This window comes from Myxocyprinus asiaticus, chromosome 24 (genome assembly GCF_019703515.2).
Source record: "Myxocyprinus asiaticus isolate MX2 ecotype Aquarium Trade chromosome 24, UBuf_Myxa_2, whole genome shotgun sequence".
Lineage (NCBI taxonomy): Eukaryota > Metazoa > Chordata > Actinopteri > Cypriniformes > Catostomidae > Myxocyprinus > Myxocyprinus asiaticus.
The window spans coordinates 34,950,029-34,964,050 of NC_059367.1; the positions used below are offsets into that span (position 1 = coordinate 34,950,029).

A 14,022-nucleotide genomic window follows, 5' to 3' on the forward strand; every position below is an offset into this window, starting at 1 on the left:
TTACCTTATAGGATGGATTTTACAATAACACAACAGATTACAATAATTCCTTATTATTGATTGATAAACGTGTTACAACTACTATAAAACAGTGTTGAAATTTTATTTTGTAAATGAACATTTGTACATGCATGGAGTATGCATATTTCTTAAGATTTGTATAAATGTGTCAGCCTGAGGAGTCTTGGTCCCCCCTCGGTTTCTTCCTCATAACATCATAATGATTTTTTCCTTCCAACTGTATGTGTTCTCTCTAAACATATTCAACTGAAATTCAATTGAATATGTTTAGAGAGAACACATACAGTACCTCATACATTCATAGATTGGTGATGAGATTTATTTGTTTCACATCTAGTTTTATGGCTTCAGCTCAAGATCTGTTTTATGTCTGATGAAATCAGGGTGCTGTTTATTGTAAGCCTAGCACAGAAGAATGACAATCATCTGGTGGATCTTAAAGGTGGATCTTAAAATAAACACTTGAAAGGTGTGGCAGTAAATCTGAACACTATTATACTGTACAATTTCACCTTTAATTATCACCATTAATTTCTGTCAGTAATGTTAATTTCCTTTTTATAATGAATTAAAATTAGAGCTGTTAAAGTTAACACATTAATGCATGCGATTAATTAAAAAAGTTTAACGTGTTAATTTTTAGTAATCACAATTAATGCATTTACCATTAATAAAGCATAAACCAGCATAAACACTATTCGGAGTAGGGCGGAACCTTTGCGATGTGTCCATGTGTCCGCCCGGAGTCATTACACTGAAAACACACATACACAACAGCCGTGTCAGTGATCAAATGATGGGGAAAGGAGCTCTTAAGGCTATTTGTTGTACAAAACAAGCCTAGATGGGACCTGTGAAAGAAATCAAGTACTCTGTAGTCTCTGTAATGCACAATTTAATTACCACAGAAGCATGTCAAGTCTTAACTATCACGAAAATGCAGAACGAGATGTTGTTTGCAAGCGCTTTTCATGTGGAGTTCAAAGCGGCGCTTGACGCTGGCATTGATGCCCTGACGCGAATCGTGAATGCCGTTGCACGATTGCTATAGCAAAGCGGATAGCCACAGTCTGCCGGCTGATTAATAGTGTAGAGAATGACAGTTTAAGAGATTTAATGCCCATTGCAATGAATACTCAATCTATGGTTGCATAGTTCTTTTAATTAGTCAAATTTCCAATTAGACTTAGTGAAACATTTAATGTTACTTGAATTGGTGCTATTTTAGTGCATTTCTATCTTTACACTGTGGAAGGCTTTGTATGGAAAATGTTAATAAAGCATTAAATTGCTACATATTGTTTTGTTTTCTTTCTTAAGATGGAAATAAATGCTCATTTGACAGGAAAAGAAGTATATATAGAGTAGAATTTCAGCACTTTCAGCACATTACCTATATGAAAAATTATGTGATTAATCGCGATTACAAATACAGCACTAGTTAAAATTATTGCTTATGCCTTCCAGTCACATTAATAAATGTTTTGTCATTATGCCTGTGTTTGTGTCTAGGTTTAATTAGTAATAAGGTTTTACAAGGTAAAGTCAATTCTACATTATAGGGTGGAGCAGGAAAGCATTGAAAAATAGGTAAATGTGGTAGGAGTGTTTGCATTATCATAAACCAACACTGTCATTGTAAAACCTAACAGAGAAACCTCTAGATAAATCATTGGTTTAGTTGTGCTATGTTACTCTTTGTTCAGTGTATCCAGATATTATGGAAATCATTCAAAATAAAACAAGCAAGGTTGTTATGACATGAAATTTACTACATTATTTATTTCTTGATGATATATTCCAACATTGTGGTAACCAAGTTGACTCAAACTGAATATGAAACCAAATGCTGCACATTCTAAATGTGTCCAAGGACTATGTTGGAGTAGCTAATAAAACAGTAATAAACAAACCAAAGTGTGATCTGTCAGGGAGTTTGTTTACAGGAAATATGCCTACTTTTAGAAAATAGTAGGGATGTAAGTGCTGCATAACAGAGCACCACAGATGTGAGATTTTGCTTAAATATAATACAATTACCATTGATTTATTATTATTATTATTATTGTTGTTTTTATTACAACCCCAATTCCAAAAAAGTTGGGATAGTATGAAAAATGCTAATAAAAACAAAAAGTGATGATTTGTAAATTATATTCACCCTTTTCTATATTGAAAGCACTACAACTACACATTATATGATGTTTTCCTTGTGAATGTCACTGTTTTTTGAAAATGTACAGTAATTTCAAATCAGATGATTGCAACACGCTCCAAAAAAGTTGGGACAGTTGAGTGTTTACCACTGTGTAACATCACCATTTCTTCTAATAACACTTATTAAGCATTTGGGCACTGAAGACACAAGTTTGTTAAGTTTAGAAAGTGGAATTTTCCCCCAGTCCTCCATTATGTAGGTCTTTTGTTGCACAGTTGTATGGGGTCTTCGTTGCCGGATGGTGTGCTTCATAATGCGCCACACATTCTCAATTGGAGACAGGTCAGGACTGCAGGCAGGCCAGTCTAGCACCCACACTCTCTGCTTACACAGCCATGCACTTGTAATCTGGGCAGTATGTGGTTTGAAGTTGTCCTGCTGGAAAATGCAGGGACATCCCTGGAAAAGACAGTGCTGGATGGCAGTATATGCTGCTCCAAAATTTGTACATATCTGTCTGCATTCATGGTGTTCTCACAGATGTGCAAGTTACCCATGCCATGGGCACTGACACAACTGGCCTATACAGACACTGGCTTTTGGACCTGATGCTGATAACAGCTTGGATGTCCCTTTTCCTCTTTGGCCCGGATAACACGATGGCAGTGTTTTTCAAAAACTTTTTGAAATGTGGACTCTTCAGACCAAAAAAAAAAAAAACACAGTTCCACTGTTCTACTTTCCATCTAATATGAGACCGAGCCGAGAGAAGTTGGCAGAGCTTCTGGACAGTGTTGATTTATGGCTTCTGCTTTGCATAGTAAAGTCTTAACTTGCATCTGTGGATGCAGCGGTGAGTGGTGTTGACTAACAAAGGTTTACTAAAGTAATCCAAAGCCAATATTCATGATATCCATTACAGATGAATGATTGTTTTTTAAGACAGTGATGTCTGAGGGATCAGAGATCACACACATTCAGAAGTGGTTTTTGTCTTGCCCTCTACGCCCCGAAATTTGACCAGATTCCTTGAATCTTTTAACTATATTGTGCACTATAGAGGGTGAAATGCCCCAAATCCTTCCAATTTGTCTTTGGGGAACATTGTTATCAAAGTGCTGGATTATTTGCTGAAGCATCTGTTGGCAAACTGACAAGTCTTGAACGATCCTTGCTCTTGAAGGTCTAGGCTGTTTTTGGAGGCTCCTTATATACTATGACACAATTGACTCACCTGTTTAACATCTCCAGTTTCACATCACCTTGTTATTTTAACTCGTCAAATTTTTATTAGTCTTAAATTGCCCCTGTCTCAACTTTTTTGGAGCGTGTTGCAATCATCTGAATTGAAATTACTGTACATTTTCAAAAAAACTATGAAATTCACAAGGAAAAACATCATATAATGTGTAGTTGTAGTGCTTTCAATTTAGCAAAGGGTGAATATAATTTACAAATCACTCCTTTTTGTTTTTATTAGCATTTTTCATACTGTCCCAAATTTTTCAGAATTGGGGTTGTATTAGTAGTAGTAATACAGCGAATATTACATAACTTTACAATAGTGATATACCTCTGTCATACTTTTTTCATTTAAAATGAGCTTTTATTTTGAAGTGTTTCTGTGTGATGATGGTAGCTTTTCAGTCCAAATAGCCGGTTCGCTATGTAACTCAGAGTCAGCTGCATAGGTAGACCCTGGCTGATAGGGCTGAAGCCCCGGATCTTTTGTTAATAGCCCTGAATGTTTTTTGTGATGTATAAAGAGAAAAAAGTAAGGTTTAATGTTCATTACATCAGAGTACAAAAGCAACAAGGCAGGCTGCAATTCTGGCTTTAAATGTAAATGAATTCCGATCAGAGAGCCCAACCTGCATTAATTGACAGTTCGCAATTTGACTTTTTTACCTGCTGTAATTTTTAGAATAGGATTAGCAGTAAATAAATCCTTGGTCTTTTGGCACATCAGCACAGAGTTATTATTAGTTTCTGGACATTGCAGCGGTTATGTAGGAAATGTAATTTATTCAATAGAAAGAACCAGACAGACATTCGCGCAGTCCCGCTCGGCGTTGGTGATGCTTGGTCTGCTTTTTTGTTGTGTTTTGGTCTCTAAACAATACTGTAACTGAGGGTATGTTACCACATACAATGTCTTGAAATGGACCTATATAATTCAGAGCTGTTCCAATTATTTTTCACTTCACTTGAGTGTGAGCCTATATCGTGCCTCCCTTGACAGGCGCCCACATGTTGAAAACTCCTGTACTAAAGCACACATCATTCATTAACAGAGAGCTCGCAAAAACTTCCCACAAATTCAGCTCGGTTGCATAGCCAAGTTATCTCCCTAGTTAGTGATGTTGTATATAAAGACCCAGACGCTCCACTTTACTTTTGTCCACCACATCACTTTGATGTTTCTTTCCTTTCGATTTATTCTCAAAATATTACGACTTTAATCTCATAATGCTTCGACTTTATTCTCGTTATTTTTACTTTATTCTCAAAATATTATGATAAATGACAATTGCAAATGTAAATTGTTAAATGACTTTGATTTTGTTACCGTTAGTTTCTGCACAATGAAAATTGAGACGACAACTTCTCGCTTTGATCCGCAGCTTAAATTAAAAACGTGTTTGATCCATTTATTGTGCGCCTGACGTTTGCTCATATAAAGTTCTGAACCGGTGTCAGTGTTGTGCTTAATATAATTATTATTTGACATTTTAAGTCATGGAAGGAAGGATTCTTCTTATTTTTATATTATAATATTGCCTGTGTGCTAAGCCTCAGATGACACTGATGTCTAGCGACGCCCCTGCTCAGAGTGATTATTAAACTGCAAAAGCCTGCTATTAAATTAAGTAAGTATGTACTCTGTATGTGCCTCGTGCTACAAAGTGAATTAGCACTCTGTTCACTATCATCTGCAACAAACAGAGCGCTCGATGCTCATGATGGTGTTTTCCCAGTATAAGCCAAGGAGGAGCTTTAAAAGGTACACACGTGCAGCCGGCGTTGGCACAACACTGTCTCCACACATTCACAAGTGCTCTGCTCACATTTGAAGTGCGCTGCACATGCAAAGTAAACTATATATTTATTTCATTAAAATGCAGCTTTTGTGGTTAAATAATCTCACTAGGACATAACGTGATTAGAATTTGGCTGATTGTTTACGTAATGACATTCGTACGTCAGATGGTCTCGGTTTTTGGTATCGGAGCATTATTACGAGCACAAGTACAAGTACTTGAGTATCAATATCGGGACATCCCTATAGCTTGAATGACCTGCAAATGGCTTAACATTAGTTAACAACATTAGTTAACATGAACTAACAATGTACAATACTTTTACAGCATGTATTAATCTTGGTTAATGTTACTTTCAACATATACAGCACTAATACATTTTTACAATTAAAAGTAGTATTTGTAAACATTAGTAATGCACTATGAACTAAAAATGAACAATTGTATTTTTATTAACTAACATTAACTAAGGTTAATAAATGCTGTTAAAATGCATGAAAGAATATTCAAATGAAATGAATATACTTGTTTTATCTTTTAATCGCATTATTGGGAGTGCATTACAATATAATCTGTGTGCTCGTGAGTTCCAGTCAAAGGAAGCTGGTTAATCAACATTTTTACTTTCAATGGAAAACATCTCAGAGGGATATTAAACACAGAGGTGAAAAACAAATGAAGTGAAAGTGAAAGAATGCCAGTCTAACAGTGGCCTCATAGCCTGCTGCAGTGTGAGCAGTGTGCAGTCTCATAGACTACAGTATATCTCACTAACTACCAGGTCGGGGTAAGTTGTCACATTTTTACTAGAGCAAATTTTAAAGGTCATAAATGTAAACAATTTATTAATTTCGATATTTGATAGTCAAAATGATAGTTGGATATTTTGTATGTTACTGTTTTACTGTTCTATGAATTGTTTTGTGCTTCATAGTTGTTTCATTGTTTCAATATTGCTGAAAAGCCAATAATAGGCTCTAATAAGGCAGGCTGCTTTGTGACAATGTACCCCAACTGACCTCATATATTGTGTATCCTGTTCCCAAAGACTATAAGGCATGTGTGTTTCTATACAGAAATTGATATTTTAAGAATAAACCCACACTGAGAAATATTCACTGAACCAAGTGTGACAACTAGCACCAGTCTCCCTATACTGTGGTAACATAATAATACATAACCATTATGACCTTCCATTGTGAGTGTAAGACTTTAAAAGGTTTTTCATTGAAATATTATTGGTGAATAAGCCTAAATTAGCCACTTTCTTTGCCTTCCCTTATCTATGCACAAAAAAAAAAAAAAAAAAAAAAAAAAAATGTAGGCATTACTACACACATACAAAAACTCCCAAAGGCAATATCTATGAGTCATGTTTAGAGTACAGGAAAATGGTTATTTTCCAGGGCCCCTCCTCCCTCTAGTCCCTCCTCTATCCTTGTCCTATGAGATGCAATGTTTGGATATAACACCAAACACGTGCATTTAAACAGCAACAAGTCCTGCTTCCACATTTACAGAAACAGATTCAGCTGTTTAAGAAGAAGAGGATGACAGAGAAACAGAAGGATATGAAGATGGCAGATAAGGCAAATGGTAAGTATCGAACAATATTCTTATTCCATAAACAAAACTAATGTACAACGTGGCTAAAGGCACCCATTAAGGAAAATGTGATTTTTCTTGTCACAAAATGTATCATGATTGAAAAAATTCATTTTTGTTGAAAATTGATGGAGCAACATCATTTGTGTTAAAATAAATAATAATGCAAGGTTGTTTTGATTAAAATTCAATTTTTAAAAAAGGTGGTGAGGGAGCATTTTACCCCTCACTTGGGAAAAAGAGGAGAGCTCCCAGAGGGGTTATACAGATATTGTGTAAATATAGGGACAATAGATTTAGGGCAAAATTTGTCAATTTAGGCATGTACTTTTGACACAGCAAGATGCTTTTTTGAGATAATACTTTATTTAAAAATTTACAAATTGAGATAATACTTATTCAAAATAACCGATTCAGAAAACGGTTAACAATTTTCTGTTCATTTCAATCACATTTGACATTTCATAACATCTCAAGTATTCTTGAATGAATCTCCATTGTGATTGGATCAGTCCATGTAAGCCCAATTTGAATTTTTATTTTTTTATTTTTTTATTTTTAACAAATCTACTTCCCCCTATTAAGAAAAATAGTGTTTTATGGGGGCCTTTAGCCCAAGATAATATCCTTTCGATAATTGGACAGTTATTAAAAAACTTATTTAATCACCTTTAACAAAACTGAAAATGACAAATAAGTATTTTGTCTTAAAATAAATTTGATAATTTCAGGGATATTCATCAGCAACATAATTTTGCAAAATTTCAATATTAGATCAAATGACCTCAGAAATAAACTTTAGACATTGCACGCAATGATCTCATGGATCAGGAATATTTTGTAGTGTGCAGTGACAAACAGGTTTTAAGGAAAGCCCTGTGATGTTTTGGAAGTGGTCACATTTTGTTTGCAAGTTCAAAGCCAAAACTCAACAGTGAACAGTGGCCCCTAGTGGCTGTAAAGCGCTATTGCAGTTGCTATGAGTCGATCGTTGGAGAGCAGAAAAGTCCCAGCGGGATACGCTACAAACATGAGAGAATGAATAAGAATATAAAAGAGAATCATGAATCAAGACAGAAACTGTATATCCTCACTTCATCTTCTTTTTGCATGGTTCTCTAACACAAACTTCTCTTTTCTTTTGTCCAAGAATCACACTGCGTGTGTCACAACTACAGCAGTCTGGAAGAGCTTTCTTTCCACGCACATGTGAAAGGGTGTCTGATAACGTTGAGTGAGGGCGGTCGACGGGCGACCAGGGACAGCTCGTCTTTCCGCAACGGTCTGGTGTTCAGCGGGAGACCGGTGAAGATACGAGAGAAGGTGCGCCTGCTAGTGGTCGAGCACTCAATGTGTGAATGGCACGGCTCGGTGCGGGTCGGTTTTGCAAATTGTTTACCCGAGCAGACACCTTTACCCACAATGGCTATCCCAGATTTAACCAAATATCCACAATATACAGCAACTATAGTTCCCGAGGACATCTGTTGTGCTGGCTCAGAGTTTGAGTTCTGGCTTGACAGGGATGCACGTCTCTGCATACGAAGCTCTGATGGGACAACATACATGAAGCGGACCACTCTGAATATCCACCGGCCCATCTGGGCGATAGTTGACGTCTATGGAAAGACCAGCGCAGTGCTGCTGCTTGGTGAAGGCCTTTTACCTTGTAGTACCATCTAAATAGCATGGTACATTAATATGTTAACCATTCAGTACCATGATAAATAACAAAGTAGCCTACCACCACAAACCTGTTTGTAACGGGGAGATGTAGCCTAGAAGCATGACATGATTAGCTTACCTATCTGTAGTTTTCATTGCTAACAGTGTGTGTTCATCTGTGTCATAGGTTCCAAAAAGAAGGGTCTGTTCTGGACTTACAGGTCCTGTCCTGCTCTCACACACATCAAACACACTAAAGATAATGGTGGCTATAAGGACATCAGCAAAGAAATGCTGGACAGAACCAAGAATCAAATGAGCAACCTTTATCATGAGAACACAGGTACAAATTATATTAGAGTCAACGGACAGTGCTATTAGCCATAATTGTTTTCACCCACTTACTAAGAGATTTATCCGTACATCTCCGAGATACCTGTTTTAGATCTTTTCATCTGGAAAGTACTGCATTCTAATTAACATCTGCTAAACATCTCAAATACATATGCTGAATGTCTTATAGACATATTGCAGATGAGCAAACAACCTTAAAAAATGTGTTGTCCACATCAAATAGATGTCTGGGTGATGTACGTGTGCTATCAGGGATGTTAGTGTAAGTCCATTTTCTGGTCATACCATTTTTTAAAGGTGCACTCAGTAATTTTTTTTCCTTATTTAAAAAGTTTTATTTCTAAAGAAAAGAACAGTAATATTGAAACATATTTATAAAATCATGACCACTCATGTGAGATGAGGAGTTCAGTCATATCAGTATCCTTATAAAGCGCTTTCATTCTACACGAGGTAAGGGCGCTTCATGGGTACAGCCATGTAGCATAACATGACCAGCTGAAAACTACTGGCTTTATCTCATGAACCGCCCTTTTATTGGACACTTTCATTCATGGATTAAATGAATCCTGGTTTACTGTGCATAATGAATTTCTACAATGGCTTTGGTAATTGAAAACTACTGTGTTTGAATGATGCAGCATCCAGGCCACTAGGTGTCAGTGTAAGCCACTTCGACATACTTCAATGTTGAGTGCGCCTTTAAATATTAGGCTTATATATTGCATTATGTACGGCCTGTGGGTTTGTAAAGCTTTATTTTTGTGTGTGTAAGCACTAAAGTTAACCACATTTTGAAGAACTATGCATATAACTAGTCATTTAATAAAATAAATCAGTATACGCACACATTTGGGACAGAATTGTGTAAAAAAATGAAGGATAGCTTTTGGAGCACATTCACTCAATGCTCTATTGTCTATCTTGCACACACCAGTCAGTGATTTATTGTAAAGTACATTGAAGAATAAAAGAAACCACAAAGTAAGCTTTCTTATGATTTCTGTTAGATGTAGACCGATATATCGGTTTTACCAATTAATTGGTGCCGATAGTTGCTTTTTGGAAGTATTGGTTATCAGCAAATATCTGTCAATAGTTGCCAATATTTTTATTTATTTTTTTATCATTTAGTAATTTAAAAATAAGAGTCCCCCTTGTGTTTTGGGCTTGTTTATACTTAAAAGTCCCATGTTATGTACCAAATCCTAATTTTTTCTAGGATTTTAGTTGAACAAAAAAGCTGCATCTAGGATTTTATTCATTTTGGACTCTTTGTCTTTGCCCGGCATAATAAAGAAAGAATATATACACTGGCGGCCAAAAGTTTGAAATAATGAACAGATTTTGCTCTTATGGAAAGAAATTGGTACTTTTATTCACCAAAGTGGCATTCAACTGATCACAATGTATAGTCAGGACAATAATAATGTGAAAAATTTATATTACAATTTGAAAAACTTAAACTTAAAACTTAAACTACTTCAAAGAGTTCTCATCAAACAATCCTCCATGTGCAGCAATGACAGCTTTGCAGATCCTTGGCATTCTAGCTGTCAGTTTGTCCAGATACTCAGGTGACATTTCACCTCACGCTTCCTGTAGCACTTGCCATAGATGTGGCTGTCTTGTCGGGCACTTCTCACGCACCTTACAGTCTAGCTGATCCCACAAAAGCTCAATGAGGTTAAGATCCATAACACTCTTTTCCAATGATCTGTTGTCCAATGTCTGTGTTTCTTTGCCCACTCGAACCTTTTCTTTTTGTTTTTCTGTTTCAAAAGTGTCTTTTTCTTTGCAATTCTTCCCATAAGGCCTGCACCCCTGATTCTTCTCTTTACTGTTGTACATGAAACTGGTGTTGAGCGGGTAGAATTCAATGAAGCTGTCAGCTGAGGACATGTGAGGTGTTTATTTCTCAAACTAGAGACTCTGATGTACTTATCCTCTTGTTTAGTTGTACATCTGGACTTCCACATCTCTTTCTGTCCTTGTTAGAGCCGGTTGTTCTTTGTCTTTGAAGACTGTAGTGTACACCTTTGTATGAAATCTTCAGTTTTTTGTCAATTTCAAGCATTGTATAGCCTTCATTCCTCAAAACAATGATTGACTGATGAGTTCCTAGTGAAAGCTGTTTCTTTTTTGCCATTTTTGACTTAATATTGACCTTAAGACATGCCAGTCTATTGCATACTGTGGCAACTCAAAAACAAACACAAAGACAATGTTAAGCTTCATTTAATTCACCAAATAGCTTTCAACTGTGTTTGATATAATGGCAAGTGATTTTCTGGGACCAAATGATCAATTTAGCATGATTACTCAAGGATAATGTGCTGGAGTGATGGCTGCTGGAAATGGGGCCTGTCTAGATAAAAAAAAAAAAAAAAAATTAGCTGAATGCCACTTTGTTGAATTAAAGTACCAATTTCCTTTCGAAACAGCAAAATCTATACATTAACTTTTGTCCACCAGTTTATTTTAAAAATTCTATAAATACAATATGAAAAACTATCGCCCGATTAATTGGTTATCTGCCTTTCCCACCACCTTAGTTATCGGTATAGGCAAAATCCACTATCGGTCAACCTCTAATTTCTATATGATATTTATGCAAGATAGTCCAAAATAAACTTCGTCCCTCCCCTGCCAGTTATTGGTGATTTGATCTTTTTCAATCTTTTGTTTCTTACCAGTCATGAAAATGTATTTGCATTACTTCAAGAAAAAAAAAAAAAAAAAAGGTTGAAAATATAATTATTTAGCTGTTCTTCCTCTGCATCATTTCATTAAACCATTCACACAAACATTGAGACGAGTAGTGATTGTGTTCTTCATATTTTAACTTTATTGGCTTAATGTCAGCTATGTGTCACCTCATGAAGTTCTGGAGTAATAAAAAAGTAATTTAGGCCTATATAGGCCTATTCTTATTTCATCACCTAATCTCTTCCTCTTTTTTCTTCAGATTCAGACTCAGAGGACTGTGTCGTGTGTTACAGTGAGGTGTCAAAAACTCTTCTGGGTTGTGGACATAAATGTGTTTGCGCTGTCTGTGCCGTGAAGATTTACGAGATGTTTGGGACCTGCCCCTTGTGTCGTCAGCGTATAAGTTCCATCAAGGTTCACTAATGGGCATATGGCCTTTTTGTTGGATTTTATACATTTCAGAACTGCTGTGATACTGTGATGTTGGATATAGGTCTATCACTACACCGTCCAAATGTTGTACTACTCTCTCTAGTTACTACTACCTCTGTTTGGGATGTCTCTTTAGATAAACATGTCTGCAACATGGATGAATGTTCAATGTAAACGTAAATTTATAAGCTGATTAACAAAATATATTGTCACAATCTGATACACTAAATATGTGTATGTACATATGTGTTGAATCTACTAATATAAATAACAAAATCATGCACCATTTAAACTTCAGTATTCTATGTTGTAAGATATTTTTTGTAAATATGTATTGTACAGGTAATATGAACTTTTTAACAAAAAATATTAAAAAACATTTGTAAAGAGCGATGCTTGACTTTATTCAATTTTATTCACCTCAGGCATATACTGTATATGTATAGAGACATGCAGTACTGAACATCTCCGCTAGGTGCCAGTATTGATTAAAAGAAAAAGAAAAAACGCCCAAAACAACTGAAAAGTTTACAAAAGCACAATTTCATACGGCAACTATATTACCTGTTGAGGACAGCATCACTGATAGGCTTTCTATGAAGACTTGTGTGAATATTTATTAAAAAAAAACTTTGATTGAGGCATATTAAATCTAAAGACTTGCCAGTGCAGAGGGAGTCTCAGTTTAAAAGTGAGTTCTTCCCCTCTCGCGCCCTTTTAGGGGGAAAAAAATACTGTCCAGGAAGGGTGAAGCAGAGGAATTACGCATTTGGCAGTGAGACATGTAATGCGTACCAGTAAGTAAAAGTGCCAAAGCTTATTTAGCTAGTTTGTATTCATAGTTGTCAGGCTGCAAGATATTAAACTATGTGCTGTTTGCTTCAGAGAATATAGCAGAGAACAAAGAATGAATATAGATCTATTTTATAATGTATAACTGTTTTGGTGAATAGTTTTAACTAGAATGTATGATTGCACTTTCATCAAGTTATATAAATGAAGAACAGATTGAATAAATAATTAACATACATTGAAAAGAAACCGACATGGATAGCAAAAGGCTTTATATCTCAAGAAAAGAAGTTACTTTTTGACAAGGCAGCATTTTAAGATTCTTTGGCTTACCTACCCTGAAGTACAGATATCATCAAATGATCCATAGTTTAATGAATATTTAATGCACAGGGTTGTTAGTGGAATGACCCTAAATAAATGAATGCTTTAAGTGCAATGCATATCTTTGGTGTTGTACCTGCTTGCATCACATGTCTTGCCTCAGGAGGATTTTTGCAATGGGTAACGCAGGCACTCATAGACTTGATCAGCAACAATAAACTACAAAGACCGGATTATAAGAGGGAACTACAAAAGAAAAAGGGAGGAGGGAGAAAGGCAGAGTGAGTGGGACGTGACCATTGGTTGTTGATCATGTTGTCTGACTGTTAAATATTTATTTTGATTGGCAGAACAGAGCCTGAGGAGAAAGAAAAGGAGAGAGGGAGAGTTTACTAACCTACTGAGGCAAAGCTGAGTGCTACATTACAGAAAGAGTCAGAGAGATCTAAAGATTTTTTAGGGTATGCTTTAGGTTTGCTCATTTTGGTGAAGAAAACATACATCTTCTTAAATCACGAGCATCACAGGTGTACATCACATGTAAGTGTTATCCTTGAGTCAATAACCAAGAGTATCTCCAGTTATTCTGTTTTATTTGACAATGACAGTTGTTCTTAAGTTGATACTATATAGTAGCAACAATTCTCCACCTTGGATAATAATGTTTATCTTTATTTTCAAAGATGGTCTCTTTAGTGGCCCATCCAAATCCTCAGTACAGTTTTGTAAGTTTGCAGTTGAGGAAGATGATTCTCTTCCTCTCCTTTACCTGTTTTCTTCTGATGTGCTCTAGATTCCAGAGATTTGCATGTGAAAGTGGCTATGGAAGGTGTTGTGAGTAACTAGGGTTGAATAATCTCATCCATGTGAAGTCATGTTTACTTGGAATATAGCAGTGATAAAGGTTTCCTCAGAAGTGTG

At 36.0% G+C, this 14,022-nt stretch overlaps 1 protein-coding gene across 3 annotated transcripts; it reads left to right on the plus strand.

The window, feature by feature from the left end:
* The first annotated feature begins 5,940 nt into the window (after positions 1–5,940).
* Positions 5,941–12,369, plus strand: LOC127414835 (E3 ubiquitin-protein ligase NEURL3-like). Of its 3 annotated transcripts, none has more exons than XM_051653175.1 (5): positions 5,941–6,007; positions 6,741–6,816; positions 7,976–8,476; positions 8,678–8,833; positions 11,813–12,369. In XM_051653175.1, exons 2-5 carry the CDS (start codon positions 6,771–6,773, stop codon positions 11,974–11,976), a joined length of 867 nt encoding a protein of 288 aa, XP_051509135.1. In that variant the 5' UTR covers positions 5,941–6,007; positions 6,741–6,770; the 3' UTR covers positions 11,977–12,369. The 3 variants fall into 3 exon arrangements, with proteins under 3 accessions (XP_051509135.1, XP_051509136.1, XP_051509134.1); XM_051653176.1 differs by having other exon boundaries at positions 5,952–6,001; positions 6,747–6,816; XM_051653174.1 differs by lacking the exon at positions 5,941–6,007 and having other exon boundaries at positions 6,719–6,816.
* The last annotated feature ends 1,653 nt before the right edge of the window (positions 12,370–14,022 follow it).